Here is a 17,405-nt window from a genome sequence, read left to right as displayed (position 1 = left end):
CTTTATTCTCAAATGAGGCGTACGCTGCATCGATAGGCTACTGTATTCGCAGAACAAAATGGTATAGCCTAAAAAAAAAAAACATTATAACAATTAGAGAAAATGATAATCAATCAATAAATAAATGAATTGACAGACAAGTTGTCGTGTGGCTATTGCAGCCTAAACAACCGATGTAGGCTAACATGGCCTAGGCTGTAGGCTATTAGTTAACAAATACAGTAGGCCTCGTAGGCTAATCTACATGCTTACAACACGTCTGTGTTCCTGAAGTCCATTAACTGGGAACGAAATGACTCAATACTCCTCTGCTTCAGGTTGCTGACGCGCTTTCTGGTACCAAGGAATGCAGCTCTCGCGCAGCAGACTCGTTTGCGTTTTGTGCTCGACATTAGAACAAAGAAATGAAACATGACAGTAGACTACAGCCTACAGGCAACATGTAGGTCTACATACAGTTCTGTTTTTATTCACAGTAGGATACAGTACATGTTTATTATGACAGATTTAAATGCAAGTAGGCCTACAGTACTGTAATGAAAATCCCACCAGTAACCAGATAGCAGGCTCAAAAAAAAAAAGAAGAAGTTTTTTAAGCCTGTCCGGTAGACCGGGAGGTTCGGATCTCTGAAGTTCGGATGAGTGGGGTCCTACTGTATATATAAATGTTTACTCCCTGTCTAAAGCAGCGCTTATCTTGTTAGCTGACACTATGTGGACTTCACCGTGTCAGCATCTGGGAGAGCTGTGTGGTAGTTTCTCAGTGCTCTCGTGTTCTCCCGTGCTCTGGGAGAGCTGTGTGGTAGTTTCTCAGTGCTCTAGTGTTCTCCCGTGCTCTGGGAGAGCTGTGTGGTAGTTTCTCAGTGCTCTCGTGTTCTCCCGTGCTCTGGGAGAGCTGTGTGGTAGTTTCTCAGTGCTCTCGTGTTCTCCCGTGCTCTGGGAGAGCTGTGTGGTAGTTTCTCAGTGCTCTCGTGTTCTCCCGTGCTCTGCTGCTCTGTTGTTGCGTGTGATCACGCGTGCACCTCGCTCTGCACGAATGCTCTTTACTGAGCTCTGTGTGTCTCCCCTATATGTTATGTGTAATGAGTTTTAGTCAGTGAGGCATTCTTACTCCCATCTATTCTCTGATCTTCTAAAAAAGATTGTCGGTCTTTAACTGGTCAGAACCAGCTGGAGCTGACCCCACTATAACTTTTAAAAACTGCTACCTCAGCGCTTGGCATGTTTCCACCTCCTCACATTGCACCATACATACATCCAGTGAGGAGTAACACGTTAGAAAGTACCCGTGCGCAATGCATCAACAATCCCTCGCCTACACGGCTGGCAGCTCTGTCTATGGCTCTGACAACGGGAGCTCTCTGCCATGGAAACACCGACACTATTTCTCCCTCCTCAAGATCAAGGACTAAATACTGGTCAAGTGTAATCTATGTATAGAGGCCCATAAGGTGTGAACCTGAATCAGTTATTCTGAAAGCACAAATGCCATGGAAACAGGTATTTTTCCTACCCTCATTCCTCGTTATTATTCTGGAAAAGGTGCAAATGCAGTCACCTCTGTCGTGGTGCAGCAAACTAGCCCAAACTAGCCTACTGCTGATTTCTCTAAATCGTATGCTACCAACGGACACATCACCTAGAAGCTGCGTCAGTTATCGATTCATATCATTGTGGATGGCCACAAGTTAAAAATGCCTTTTTTGCAAAATAGGACTTTCATTTCACTATTAATTTCATGTAGGCTCCTACACATGATTGAAAAGTGATCAGTAGTGACTATATTCTGTATTGGTCCATGTAGCCTACAGCATGCAGCGGGCTGAGAGCTGACTGTTCTATCATCCTCTAGGCCTGTACATCAACATTGAGATTAAAACCTGTAATTTGAGCTGTATGTGTTCATTTCCCCCATATCGAAATATAACATGCTGTATACTGTAAGCTATCATATTAAACGTTTGAGAAGCTTCTCCTCTTGAGGTTGGCTTATTGGTTTGAAGGCTAGGAATGTTGTAGGTCACTGGCCAGACATGAGGTAGCCTACGAGTTATTGAAAGCTGGGTACCCTTTATTAAGCCTTAGGCTACATATGACATGTGTATATTAATGTGTATATTATACAAATCATATCATTAAGATTAGCATGTCATTAAGGAACAAAAAGTCATACATGTTTACTTTGTAATTTCAGACTCTCTAGATGTTACCTCAACGAAGCCTCATGTGAAGTGCTGGCCTCATCGCTCAGCTCAAACTCCTCCCACCTGAGAGAGTTAGACCTGAGTAACAATGACCTGCAGGATTCAGGAGTGAAGCTGCTCTCTGCTGGACTGGGGAGTCCACACTGCAAACTGGAGAAACTGAGGTCTGTATCCCTGAGCATATTCACATGTTAAATGATTGGATTTAAATGTCTAAGTAAATGTACATCTCTGTCCTTGAAGAGGGATGTTTTGAGCATCAACATTCAACTTGAGAAATTATCTTTGGACTACAGTACATACAGTAGAGTTGACAAAATAGGGACTATCATCTCAAAGCATACATACAGACATATACAGACTGTAGGTGGTGGGTGGGTCCTTTATTGAAGGAACAAAGACACAATCAAGACTAAATACAAATGTAGATTAGGTACAAAACAGGGGCGCTGCTAGGATCCCAAATCATTAGGGGTTGAGGGAAAAGCGTCAGGGGCTGAAGTTTAGAGGCAGTGACACCTGTTCATTTTGGTTTTTGGGGGGGCCGCATATATTTAGGGAGCCCATTTGGGTTCGCCTCTATTCCTGTAGAAGAAATTTAAAATCCAGCGCGAGCCAAGTATATCCATGTAATGGCGGCGGACGGGGCACTGAGAATGCAGCTTCTAAAAAATCAGTTGTTTTCATCAATCTGTCTTTATGAATCGCTAGTTGTGCTTACATAGAGCGTAGGCCTGTTGTGGTTTTTCACATGCCTCTGTAATATGATCTTTAGAAACGTCTTTAGAAACGAAATAGCTTCCTCACTTGCTCCAGCACGCATGCGCACAGCGCGCAAGTGTTGCTCCAGCCAGTGCGCATGTGTGCTGGAGCAAGTGAGGAAGCTATTTTGTTTCTAAAGACGTTTCTAAAGATCATATTACAGAGGCATGTGAAATACCACAACAAGCCCTCGCTCTATGGAAGCACAACTAGCGATTCATAAAGACAGATTGATGAAAACAACTGTTTCGCGGCAGAAAATAGATTTTTTAGAAGCTGCATTCTCAGTGCCCCGTCCACCACCATTACATGAATATACTTGGCTCACGCTGGATTTTAAATTTCTTCTACATGCCTCCGAGTTACACCAAAGTTATCTCGGTGAGTCAAACGTCTTATAATATGCCGTAAATAAGGTCCAGGTTGTCAAAAACGAGTATTCTCCTTTAAGTGGCATCAAAATGTACTCTTTAGTGTGAACTAAATCAACAACATCAGCACGGTTCAAACAGAGGACATAACTTCTCTCTAGTATGCTTTGACTAATCTGAAGCTATCACTGACTTGGGACACCCAGGTGTTGGACCTCTCAGAACACCACAGAAGACAGGCTCACGTCCTCCACCTCCACAATGTCAACCTGCTGAAGTAGCAGTGGTTGTAACTGAACGTATCGACTCCTGTGTGTCACATGAGATGGTCACCTGAAACACAGATCATGATGAGAATGAATACATTCTGATGAACATAACCCATAGAGCAGCATAGCAGCTCACATTCAATATAACAACATGAACATAACCCATACAGCAGCATAGAAGCTCACGTTCAATATAACAACATGAACATAACCCATACAGCAGGGATCTTGCTGGTGTTTATCTAACAAGCATGTCAGTCATATATTTTGGAGCACGGTTGTGGAGTGATTTATAAACCAGTAGAAGAATCTTGAAGTCTATTCTGAAGCTGACGGGTAGCCAATGCAGAGCCTTCAGGACGGGTGTGATGTGAGCCCTCCGTCTGGATTTTGTAAGGACTCGTGCCGCGGTGTTTTGTATAATTTGCAGACGATTGATGGTTTTCTTTGGTAGGCCACAAAAGAGGGCATTGCAATAGTCCAGTCTGCTGGTTATAAATGCATGCATAAGTCTTTCAGTGTCGGCCTTTGAAAGGAAGGATTGCACTTTTGCCATGTTTCTTAAATGATAGAAAGATACGCTAGTTATGTTATTGACATGAGATTCAAAGTTCAGATCAGAGTCGACTATGACACCTAGATTTCTAACCTGGTGTTTGGTGTTTAGTGCCAGTGTATTTAAATGTGTGTGTGACCTCAGACAGGTGAGGGGGAGGGCTCTGTATGACCCTGGTGACCTCAGACAGGTGAGGGGGAGGGCTCTGTATGACCCTGGTGACCTCAGACAGGTGAGGGGGAGGGCTCTGTATGACCCTGGTGACCTCAGACAGGTGAGGGGGAGGGCTCTGTATGACCCTGGTGACCTCAGACAGGTGAGGGGGAGGGCTCTGTATGACCCTGGTGACCTCAGACAGGTGAGGGGGAGGGCTCTGTATGACCCTGGTGACCTCAGACAGGTGAGGGGGAGGGCTCTGTATGACCCTGGTGACCTCAGACAGGTGAGGGGGAGGAGCCTGGTGACCTCAGACAGGTGAGGGGGAGGGCTCTGTATGACCCTGGTGACCTCAGACAGGTGAGGGGGAGGGCTCTGTATGAGGCATGTGTGAAGGCGAGGAACGTCGGGGTCTTGCAGGGGGTTGGGTTCCACCAGTGGCAGGGGGTTCTAGGTGGGGGGAGCAGTGTGAGGTTCAGGTGGCGGGTGCTGTATAAGCCCCCCATCCCTAAAAGGACAGGGGACTTGCAGGGGAGAGTGGTGCACAGGGCCCTGATGACCGAGCGCTTTCTGGCCGGGCTTGACCCCGGGGTGGGGGGGGGGCCCATACTGTGGTGAGGTGGAGACGGGGGTTCATGTGTTTTCTGTTTGTGCACGTCTTGTTCCTCTGTTTGTGCTGTTACAGCCCTCATGTGTGAGGTTGGGGTTTGTGTTTTCTAAGGAACTGTTTGTTTTGGGCCCACAGTACACGTGCAGGAGGAGGGCAAAGTGTGTTTTGCTCAATGTTGTGTTTGGGTGAGCTAAATTGTCCATTTGGATTACAGGGAGGAATAAGGTGAGAGGGGCGGGGCCACGGACCCAGTCCAGGTGGTTAGGGGGAGGGTCTCTGCTTCTTAGGGTAGAATACACCTATTTTGTGATCAATAACAATGAGGCTGAGTTTGAGAGGGTGTGGTGTCTGGGGGTGGCAATTTGTACGGTGGGGGCAGATGGGCTTGATGTTTGATAGTGAGCTGATGCCGTTCTGTGCTACTGTGTGTGTGTGTGGGGGGGGGGGGTTGTTGTTGTGAGTGTGTTGACTCGAACTTCATCTTCCTGCTTGATTTGAAGGGGGTGATTTGTGTATGTTAAGGAGGGTATTTGGTGTCTGTTTTCTCCCTAGTGTTTTTGTTTTTGGGGGGACTAAAAAGGTTCGGGGCTAGAGGAAGAACATTTGGGGCGTCAGGTATGAGGCTCCCCCTGCAGAACACTTCTTTAGTCTCAGAGACATTCAGCTCCAAGGAGCTCTCCTCCATCCGGGAGGTCAGGGTGTTGACATACTCAGAGTATGTGGACAGTGACTGCTCCTTCCTTATCCAGACATGCACAATTGTCACTTTTCGGTGAAATTTGCTGTTTTGAATCCAAAATAGGTCACCTACGTGATTCGTGCAGATCTGATTTTGGGGAAGGGGTCAAGAGCCTGAAGCGACTTACATAGAAAGATAATAAATCTGTGAGTCTGTGAGTGTGGACATTGGGATTGAGCCAGTGGAGCGCGAGAATCTGATACTGTGGATGTATGTTTGGATCTGTATGCGCGGATATTGACAGTCAGTTAAAAAGCAGCAAGCGAAACTGAGTTCAAACTCAGTTCACTAGTCACAGTTCAGCGCAAGCCCAGTCTGGGACCTGCTGTTTGGAAAAAGCCAAGATGCCACAGTGCTGTGTGGAAGTGCGTGCCAGCCACAAACCTCCATAGAGAAGATCAACTGAAACCCACAAAAGTAGCCTACCTGCAGTCGTAAAGCCCAGGAACATACCCCCCTCACATTTCAAAATATAGGCTTTACCCCCCCACTTTTCTAATCTCTCAAATTACATTTATTTTGCCTGCCACTCTTGGGCGATCACTCAGCTGTTTGCCTGCTGTGTTTCTCTCACTGCAAGGTAACCGCAGCAGGGTAACGAGCAAAACCTGCTATGGATTTTCAGAGACTTGGCTGTTCTCATGCAATGAAAGCGGAATGGATTCAATTGGAGATGTGACTCGTCTCTGTATGTGAACTGTTTTATTCTTACCACTGCGTCAGGTAGGAGTAGGATATATGCTAGTAGCTAATTCAGCTCATCAAATAGTTGTGTAACTGGTGGGGCTGCTGCCCTTTTGGTCATTTCCTTTGTAAATGTGAGCAGTATCATTGGTAGCCTACGTTGCATTAAATGGGTTAATAATGTTAAATTGACTGCACTTATATAGCACTTTATATCCAAAGCACTTTACAATGGCCTCATTAAACCATTCATACACACATTTACACACCAATGGCAGTAGCTGCCTTGCAAGATGCTAGCCTGCTCATTGGGAGAAATTTGGGGTTCTTGCGCAAGGACACTTGGACATGTGGACAGGAGGAGCCGGGATTTGAACCGCCGACCCTACGGTCATTGGATGATCTGCTCTACCTCCTGAGCCACAGAACTAAATTTGTACTTTGAACTTTATTTTGCTCTTGTAATTCTGTTAGATTGTGACCAGCACCAGGGTCATTCTAAAAATCATCCAATAAATGATCATTTGGTAGCTTATAATAAATAAATCCCTGCATCCCCCCCAGCAGGTGTGTTTTCTCTGCTCAGGCCTCCGTCTCTCTTTCTCACCCCTAACCAGTTGGCATGTCTGCTTATCTGGGCCACCAGTGTCATGTCATCTGCATACTTGATCAGTGTCACTCCTCTCTGTTACCATGATGCTGTACCCAGAAGAGGATGGGGAGATGCTCCATCTAGAATTATTACAGCTACGTACTGTACTGAGGCCTGTGATGAAGGAATTCTTCAATCCATTAGATCAGTGTTGTGTTGACCTGTAGTTCATGAAGGTGACTCAGCAGTGTGTGTGTGTGTACCGTATTAGAAGCAGATGAGGTCTGTGAACAGAATCCTGGTGTAGGGGGAGTCCAGGTACTCAGCCACTGTGTGTAGGAGAGAAGGACTGGCCTCTCTGACCCCTCGGCTTGCAGGCAAACTAACGTGGGTCTAGACCAGGACGGGCACGTGCACTTCTGCCGCTCTAGGAGAAAAACAATTATGCCGCGCCTATCTACAACGTAGGCCTACAGTACCATACCAGCAGCAACAATAAACAAATGTTAATATGCCATACACATAAACTAACCAAATAGTCTAGTGCAACGCTAGTCTCTCTAGTTGGTGTTAGTTGTGTTAGTTTAGTGTCCTCAGTGTCAACAATATATACATGACACAGCATTATGCAGATCCATACCAATAACACCCAGGTCTGCAGAGTAAATATAACCTGGTTCCACATTCTCTACAGCAGAGATGACAGCACATCTCATTTACTATTAATACAATTGTAGCTCCTTGTAATTGTGTAGCAACTCATCATGTAATAAAGGCTCATAATGTAATAACGGCTCATAATGTAATAACTTATTACATTATAAACTAACAAAAGTTCATAATGTAATAATCACCTCATAATGTAATGAAACCATGCGCTCATAACGTACTAACTGATTTGCGCATAATGTAATAACAGCTGATAATGTAATATTACTAAATACTAATGTAATTACATTATGAGCCTTACTGGGGCCGCTCATAACAGCTCATAATGTAATAATGGCTCATATAGTTAGAAAAGTGTTAATTATCATCATTTTTACCTCTGCCATTCCTGTGGGGGAGGAGGGTAATGCTTTCACTTGTCTGTCTGTCTGTCTGTCAAACAATACATACAAAACGTCAAACATCAAAAAATGATTGCCCTTGCATGCCTCGCAGCCAAACGGCTGATATTAATGAATTGGAAAGTGAGAAAACCAGGCTGTTTCTCTAGAAACAGGTGGCTAGAGGACTTCCTCCATCTTCTAAGTATGGAAAAGGCCACGTCCATCCTCAGGGACATGGACCAGGACACTAGCGAGCTCTGGGACACACTAAGGCTGTTCCTACATTCACAAGAACATAGGTATTTTTCCCTACATAAGCAGTATTCAACACTACACAATCCAATATCCTACCTCTTATAAATAGGACTAATTCCCAGACTGACGATCTGTGTGGATAGGTAGAGCAATCAGGAAACGTATGCACTGTGCCCCCCCCCCCTCCTCTAGATCATTGTGATTGTCGTTGTTTTCATCGCTGTCTTTTGTGTTGTTGTTGGTTAGGTGTCTGTTCTTGTTGTCTTATGCTTTGTGCATTGCAATGTAGCTGTCCTGTTTTTGTTTGTTGCTTATTGTGTATTGTGAGCATGTGGTTGTCGTTGTTGTTTTGTGGGTTTGTCGCTTGTTTTGTGTCGCTGATCGTTGTGTGCTTTGTTTGAAAGCTTGTTGTCACCTTGCGAGCTGTCTTTGTTGTCAAAACAATAAAAACTATAAATATAAAAAAAGAAGAAAAAAAGAGAAATGCTATATTAAATTTCTAGGTATGATGTTAAAGACATGTAAGGCAACTAGGATATGAAATGTATGTGTAATGCTTTTGTACGCACCGAAACTGTCTTAACAATTGTAAAAATTGGAAATTGGATCCTTAAAGTCTTAAAAGGCATTGAATTCATTCATCTTAAAATGAGGCCTTTATTTAGAGTAGTCTACTTGTCCACCTCTCCCAAAGGTAGTTTTTATTTGAACACATAGACAAGCTACAGGTCAGACACGAAGCGCTCTGATCTAGACGGAGCACATTGGAACGCTCTGGGGCATGGAGGACCGTCTGAGGACAACCTAGAGCAGGCATGGAGGACCGTCTGAGGACAACCTAGAGCAGGCATGGAGGACCGTCTGAGGACAACCTAGAGCAGGCATGGAGGACCGTCTGAGGACAACCTAGAGCAGGCATGGAGGACCGTCTGAGGACAACCTAGAGCAGGCATGGAGGACCGTCTGAGGACAACCTAGCGCAGGCATGGGCAACTTTGATTATAGAGAGACACACATGTTTTATCCTCACTACCCGAGGGCCAGGTTGTAATCATGCACTTCTACCAGTGGGATATTGTAACCCCATCACTCAATTAGCCAATTATAGTTACTACATTAATGAAAAGAACTAAATATATGCCGGTAATCAAAGTTTATTGGATGGACTTTCAATTTCTCATATATAAATGGATTTAGTAGGACCTAGGCTAATGCTTCTATTCATTTAATGAACTCTGCACAAAACATTCCCACTCCTGAGTGGTATAGTCTACCATTATTTCAGTGCAACGGTCTCAAAAATTATGTACAAATGTTAACACTGACACCAAGTGCACCAACTAATATTCATGTTCATAGTGCATTTTTACTCTGCCATCTCATACCATGACGTGTTTCCAATAAGCATGCATTCATCTCAAAAGCCATTAACCTTCACCCACAGGTGAATCAGTATAAAGTTCTGTGTTAATGAGATACTTGCGGCCTCTCCTGCTGGCCTACAATGGACTCAATGTCAATGTTTGTGCATCAATCTGCATGAGCTGGAACAGTTTCATCTGTCAGCCTGTTTCTCTCTTTTGACTTGATGTGCTTCATTGTTGAGAAGCTGCTCTCGCAGATGTTAATGTTCCCAAACATGCTGGCCATTGAGAGTGAGAGGGAGTTTTTGGCCGCTCATGTTTGTTTTCGTCGTGTGTTGGTCATCCATGGTGTTGGTGGTGTCGTCACGGAGGCGGCAGAGTGCAAACCAAGAGGAAACAGTACTGGGCTACAGCGCTCTGGCGCCCTCTATCGGTAGACAGTAGACTACGGTTCAAATGTGGACAAATGCCTTCAATGACAAAAAACAGATATTTGGATAGCAGGTGAAATTTATTGATATTTGGAAATTGACTCGCGAGCTCTAGACAGTCTGGGGTCTTTCTCGCTCGGTGTTGTTTCACCGGTCTAGAGCGGAAGCGCGATGACGCATCTCATAATCATCCGGTCTGGACCGGAAGAAGAACAGTTGTTGTAATGTTTTTACTGTAGGCTGGACATGGTGAAGTTTCGACTAGATAACATTCGCGATGGCATCACACCGACGAAGATTGTAAAAGAAGATGCGAGGAGAACTACCGGTTAAGGAAAAATAAAGCAAGCGGAAGTAGGAGGCGGGCTCTACAGGCTCGAGCCGGATGATGGGGCGGGCTTAAGGCAGTGAAGTGAATAGATACCAGGCCCTCCTCTACGAGGAGAGACGCGAGGCTAATAGATACCAGGCCCTCCTCCCCGAGGAGAGACACGAGGCTAATAGAAACCAGGCCCTCCTCCTCGAGGAGAGACGCGAGGCTAATAGATACCAGGCCCTCCTCCCCGAGGAGAGACGCGAGGCTAATAGATACCAGGCCCTCCTCTACGAGGAGAGACGCGAGGCTAATAGATACCAGGCCCTCCTCTACGAGGAGAGACGCGAGGCTAATAGATACCAGGCTCTCCTCCCCGAGGAGAGACGCGAGGCTAATAGATACCAGGCCCTCCTCCCCGAGGAGAGACGCGAGGCTAATAGATACCAGGCCCTCCTCTACGAGGAGAGACGCGAGGCTAATAGATACCAGGCCCTCCTCTACGAGGAGAGACGCGAGGCTAATAGATACCAGGTCCTCCTCTACGAGGAGAGACGCGAGACTAATAGATACCAGGCCCTCCTCTACGAGGAGAGACGTGAGGCTAATAGATACCAGGCCCTCCTCTACGAGGAGAGACGCGAGACTAATAGATACCAGCTCTCCTCCCCGAGGAGACACGCGAGACTCATAGATACCAGGCCCTCCTCTACGAGGAGAGACGCGAGGCTAATAGATACCAGGCCCTCCTCCCCGAGGAGAGACGCGAGGCTAATAGATACCAGGCCCTCCTCTACGAGGAGAGACGCGAGGCTAATAGATACCAGGCCCTCCTCCCCGAGGAGAGACGCGAGGCTAATAGATACCAGGCCCTCCTCCCCGAGGAGAGACGCGAGGCTAATAGATACCAGGCCCTCCTCTACGAGGAGAGACGCGAGGCTACGCATTGAGTGGGGGCGGGGGCCGTATGCGGCCAGCGTGCCGCCAGTTGCCCATCCCTGAGGGAACATTGGCCCACGTAAGGGATGATGTGGTGTTCAAGCTGCTGGGACTGAAAGCGGGAACAAAGCCAAACACAGCTAGCTCTGATAGGCTGTAGCATCTACAAACGGGCGCTCAGTAGAATAGCTAGAATAAAGTTAGCTGGCTAGCTTAAGCCTTAAGAAGCTAGCTAGTTAGTCAGCAAGAGCGCTAGCTGCTACTGAACGCTCCTGTTTGTCTGTAGACTATGCTATATCTAGCTAGCTCACTAATGCTAACGTTAGCTAGCTGTGTTTTGATTTGTTCAGTTTCAGTCCAACTAGGCTATGTATAGAGTGCTTGCTAGCAAGCTGAGTTTTAGATAATTTCATAGCTGCATGATATGTTGATATCGTATGATTCAAAAGGTTTAGTACTCACTAATGTTAGCTAGCCTATCAATGTTAGAGCTACAAGGCCACAGATAGCAAGCTGAAGTTGAGTTTGACTATCGACATGGAGGGGGGACCTTTGTTGGAACATAACCTCGCGTCAGGTTTCCATTCACTATCAGATTCAGATCCTGTCTAGAGCTCGCCTCTTCAAAACTGTCATCCGGTACTGTGGGTAGCCTACTGGTCATCCGGTACTGTGGGTAGACTACTGGTCATCTGGTACTGTGGGTAGCCTACTGGTCATCCGGTACTGTGGGTAGCCTACTGGTCATCCGGTACTGTGGGTAGCCTACTGGTCATCTGGTACTGTGGGTAGCCTACTGGTCATCTGGTACTGTGGGTAGTCTACTGGTCATCCGGTACTGTGGGTAGACTACTGGTCATCTGGTACTGTGGGTAGCCTACTGGTCATCCGGTACTGTGGGTAGCCTACTGGTCATCCGGTACTGTGGGTAGCCTACTGGTCATCTGGTACTGTGGGTAGCCTACTGGTCATCTGGTACTGTGGGTAGCCTACTGGTCATCCGGTACTGTGGGTAGCCTACTGGTCATCTGGTACTGTGGGTAGCCTACTGGTCATCCGGTACTGTGGGTAGCCTACTGGTCATCTGGTACTGTGGGTAGCCTACTGGTCATCCGGTACTGTGGGTAGCCTACTGGTCATCTGGTACTGTGGGTAGCCTACTGGTCATCCGGTACTGTGGGTAGCCTACTGGTCATCTGGTTTTGTAGGTTGCATCTGGTTTTGTTTGCGGCCAGGATGCTCAGAGCCTCTCACTGTCTGCTAGCTAGCGACAACATGGGGAAGTGCAAATTCAACAGAAATGGTCTATTCAACCAAGCTTGTTTCTGCTTTAGCTTGGTGCTATCTGCTGAGCATTATCTGTGCTGTTAGAAACCCCAAGCGTGTTCCCTCCCTGGCTCAGAAACAGCCTCTCACAGGGGGTAAATATAGACCAGGCAGTGCGGTTGCACTGGGGCCTGTGGGGTGAGAGGGCCCGTAGAGAGAGCAGGGCCTCCAACCAGGTTTTAGGTGGAGAACGGGTGAGTTACCACTTCAGAATCACGCCTGCAGCGTGAACTCAAATTAAAGTGTCATTTGCTATGTATACCCTCTAAAATGCATCCCCCCTCATGTTTTTTTCTCCAGAAAATAGTCTGCAGAAGTCTTACTCAATAACAACATTATATGCTTATTCTACATCAACAAATACACTTAAAACGATTAAATTAATAAACGTGTCATATTTTTGTCATACACAGATGTGCAATGATGCTGGGTAATACTGTATGTTCTTGTCCAATGTTAAGTCTCTATTTGATCAGACACAAGACAGTATGGCGCAAAAGGTGAACTGTTGACGGGGCGGCTGTAGCTCAGTTGGTAGAGCGGGTCGTTCAATGATCGAAGGGTCAGTGGTTCGAATCCCATCTCCGACTGTCCACATGTCGAAGTGTCCTTGAGCAAGACACCTAACCCCAAATTGCTCCCAATGAGTAGACGCCATTGGTGTGTGAATGTGTGTGTGTGAATGGGTGAATGAGAGGCCATTGTAAAGTGCCGCTAAGGTGGAAAAGCGCTATATAAGTGCAGTCCATTAACTATTTGAACCTCAATTGAGTGACAAACATTCAAAAATGTGAACCTCAATTGATTGACATTGAGTCCGAACAATAACATTAGGCTATTGTTAGATGTACTGTACATTTCACAACGTTATATATACATTATGGTAGGCTTAATTTTAATAAAGTCCAAGAGTTGAATATTAAGGACATTGTCTACGATTTTGCTCAATGCAAGAATAGTGGAATGCCATTCAAATAGGTGAGTAATGTTAGCCTACAAGTGTTTCTCAAGGGGATTTGGGGTAGGCCGTGCCCCTGCAGGTTGTTATCATGGAGTGAGGTCGCCGCTCAGCGCCTGTTTCATTGTGTAGCCAACGTGTTTTTCAGATGTTTTTAAGAATATTAGCTAAGATCAGCTAATGAAGGCATCTCTGTTGTGTGAAGCCGACAGCAACAAGCCCTGGTTAAACTGAGTGCAGAAAGTTTATGGATGTCAATAGTAAACTTATCGTTAGCTCTTATCCACAGCTCAACTATTTACAGTAGTTTATAGGCGAGTTATCTACAGTAGCAACTTGCTTGCTGATGTGTTGTTGTTTTTGCCTAAACCTTCCCAGCCATAGTTATGTAAAGTTGACTTGATTTGATTGAGCCTCTGTTTGTTACTGCATGAGCGCATGGTTCTGATGGCTGACCTCTCCACTTCGCCAGTACAATAGCCAACGTAGGCTAGCTAATTCAACAGCACACTGTTGTTAAAATGTGTATAGACTACAGTGTGTGTGTGTGCTGTGTGTGCTTCAAGTAGTGTGCACTAATAGAGCCCATCATAATAAGCTCACACTGGGGCCCATCGTAACTACATTATGCCACTGGCCTCATCATATCACATCATATCCCTTGATAATAGAGTGTGCTACGAAGGACGCACAAACAGACTATTCTTTTTCTTTCTTTCAAAATTATTTTTGATATTTAGCAAAAGGACAAAAACACGAAACCCTACTCACCCACTTTCCTGCCCACATATCCAAACCCTGACAAAGCACTTAACAATACTGAAAGCAGGGATGTAGTAAATAAATGAATGCATATAAATAAATGATTCCAAGTCTTGTCAGATGATAGTTTGGAGTTAGTGATTGAGATTCTTATCTTCTCCAGCGTTATGTGATTAAGAACCTCTTTCAACCAGCTACTGTGTGAGGGGGGGCGGGGGTGTTTCCATTTGAATAGGATGAGACGTCTAGCTAGCAAGGAGGTGAGAGCCAGCACTCGCTGCTTTGCTGATGAGAGAGTGGGTGTTATGTGTGTAGAGATCCCAAATATGGCAGTGAGTGGGTCGGGTCTGAGGTCTGTGTCGAGTACTGAGTTTACCGTAAATTTCGCGCCAGAAATCTGTCAACTCATGGCAGGATCAGAACGTGTGTGTGTGATTAGCAGGTGATTGCTTGCACCGATTACAGGTGTCATCAGTCTCTGGGTATATTTTTGCAAGAGCATTCTTATTTAGCATGGGTTACAAGGAAGAGAAAGCATATCAAAAATATTGACTGACAAAAAAGATCACTTTGTATTCAAGAATCTGACAGTGTGTGAACCAGGGCAGATCCAATGTTCAAATATTTGTCTGTAGGAAGATGGAATATAATCCTTCAACTCTCTCTTTTCACCAGCAGAGGGTAGTAATGTGTTTGTATCGATGTGTTTCTACAGGCTGTCGGGCTGCATGGTCACAGAAGAAGGCTGTGTCTCTCTAGCCTCAGCTATGAGGTCAAACCCCGCCCACCTGAGAGAGCTGGACCTGAGCTTCAATCACCCAGGAGACTCAGGAGTGAAGCTGCTCTCTGCTGGACTGGAGGATCCACACTGGAGACTGGAGAAACTCAAGTAAGGAGAGAGTTTTAAATCAAGTGGAAGAAAATCACCCAGTGTCTCTTATGTAGCCCCCCTCTCTGAACTAGATGGTCTCAACTTTCACAGCCTACGAGTCTCTTGACAGAACAGACACAAATCACCCTATAACCAGAAGGGCACTTTGAGAGTGCAGACCTCCACCCATGATGCATGTTGTCAGCATGTGCAGTAGCATTAGAGAACCTAGAGGAGACAAATGTCAACAATATACTTGTGGTGCATCAGCTGGGGTTGGTCCAACAGGTGCTCTCCAGCTCTGCTCTCTGATGTATTTCAGCTACCTAGATAGCTACATATGACAGGACCGACAGCAGTCATCTGGCTAGCTATGAGCATAACTAGCTAATTCAAAGCAGTTGATCTTTGCCTTCATGCCATGATTCAATTATTTTGGTCCTAATACCCACAGAAAATACAGGGATAAACAGCCATGGATGTATTAAACATGGCAAAGTACCCGTAGGTGCTGGTCTGGTCTCTGGCATGGTCAACAAAAGTGAAAAATGATTTTTCTATGAATTTGGATCCTCCCCGTGATTCAGATCCATCTCCATCTGCTTATCTGGGGTCGCGTCGCGGAGGCAACAGTTCCAGCAGGGGGCCCCAGACATCCCTTTCCCTAGCAGCATCAACCAGCTCTGCCTGGGGAATCTTTAGCCGCTCACAGGCCAGTGCGGAGATGTAGTCCCGCCACCTAGTCCTGGGTCTACCCCGCGGCCTCCTCCCAGCCGGACACGCCTGGAACACCTCCCTAGGGAGGCACCCAGGAGGCATTCTCACTAGATGCCTGAACCAACTCAACTGGCTCCTTTCGACGCAAAGGAGCAGCAGCTCTACTCCGAGTCTCCCGGATGACTGAACTTCTCACCCGATCTCTCAGGGAGACCCCAGCCACCCTCCGGAGAAAACTCATTTCGGCCGCTTGTATCCGTCCGCCGATTCAGATCCACTCTCTCTAATTGAATGGGTTCTTCCTTGGCTCATGCTACAGTCACCCTTCCACGGGTCACTAACAAACACATAAAGCCCAAAACTGGTGACGTCTCATTGCATCATCCTCATCATTCCTCTGCTTATTCCTACAGTGTGGATCATGGTGGAGAGTGCTGGATCAGACCTGGACTTGGAAAATGTGAGTATTGACATTGACATTGATTATTCATGTGTCTTAACTGAAGATGAGTTCACCACCATTATCTACTTGGGCCTAGAAAACAGGGGTCATACAAAATACAATACAATCTGTCACAACTGTTCAAACACCTAAGAGCTGCTTACACTTGAACTATATTCATAGTGATGGCTACATACGCACACACACACACACACACACACACACACACACACACACACACACACATACAGCACACACACACACACAGCACACATATGCACACACACACACACACACACACACACACACACACATACATATGCACACACACACACACACACACACACAGACGCACACACACACACACACACGCACACATATGCACACACACACACACACACACACACACACACACACACACACTCATAATTGTTGGATGAGCACCACGTCATGTCCAGTCCCTGATCAGAATCCGGTGAGAGGAGAGGTTTTTAGAGCCCTCTTAAGTGGTAATGACGGGGATCTGCTCCCACTAAGCTTTTGTATCAGTGTTGGATCCTCTGATGCTGTTGTTGGTATCCATAGAGTACAGGTGGATGGAATGATGTTAATACTCTGCTCATTTGTTCTGAGGAAGTTGGTGATAATCTCACTCTTCTAATGGTGCTAAAGTTTCCCTAACAGCTTTTCAGTGGCGTGTGGTGCGAGTAGCCAAGGGAGGCAGTGCCTCCTCCCAAATCTGAAATGAAACAAATAATTGATAAAGCAAGATTAAAATAAGAAAAACTGTAAAAATATATATCTACATTTAACATTCATGGATTACCCAAAACATTTTATCCTGGACAGTCATCAATCACAGTGTCTTTAGGTTCACCCTCCAAAACGTGTTTCTATCAAACCCAGAATCAAAGGATTTGAATACTCAAGATGACTCTGTGTGTGAATCAACTCATGCCTGGTTAGAATTGAGAGTTCTAGCTGCTTTGTATGTGTGCTTGTATTTTCTGTGTATTTGTTGGAAAGGGGTTT

General features: G+C 45.8%; 1 protein-coding gene across 1 annotated transcript in view; it reads left to right on the top strand.

The window, feature by feature from the left end:
* The window catches only part of LOC311328754 (NACHT, LRR and PYD domains-containing protein 3-like), a 65,246-nt gene that overhangs the window by 31,305 nt on the left and 16,536 nt on the right, over nt 1-17,405 (top strand). The window contains exons 9-11 of the mRNA XM_084462671.1: nt 2,195-2,368; nt 15,059-15,232; nt 16,345-16,391. Coding sequence (XP_084318797.1) covers nt 2,195-2,368; nt 15,059-15,232; nt 16,345-16,391 — 395 coding nt within the window. The remainder of the gene's footprint in view (nt 1-2,194; nt 2,369-15,058; nt 15,233-16,344; nt 16,392-17,405) is intronic.

Source organism: Borostomias antarcticus, assembly GCF_949987555.1.
Source record: "Borostomias antarcticus genome assembly, contig: scaffold_92, whole genome shotgun sequence".
NCBI classification, from domain to species: Eukaryota; Metazoa; Chordata; class Actinopteri; order Stomiiformes; family Stomiidae; genus Borostomias; species Borostomias antarcticus.
This window is presented reverse-complemented; position numbering and strand designations above follow the sequence as displayed.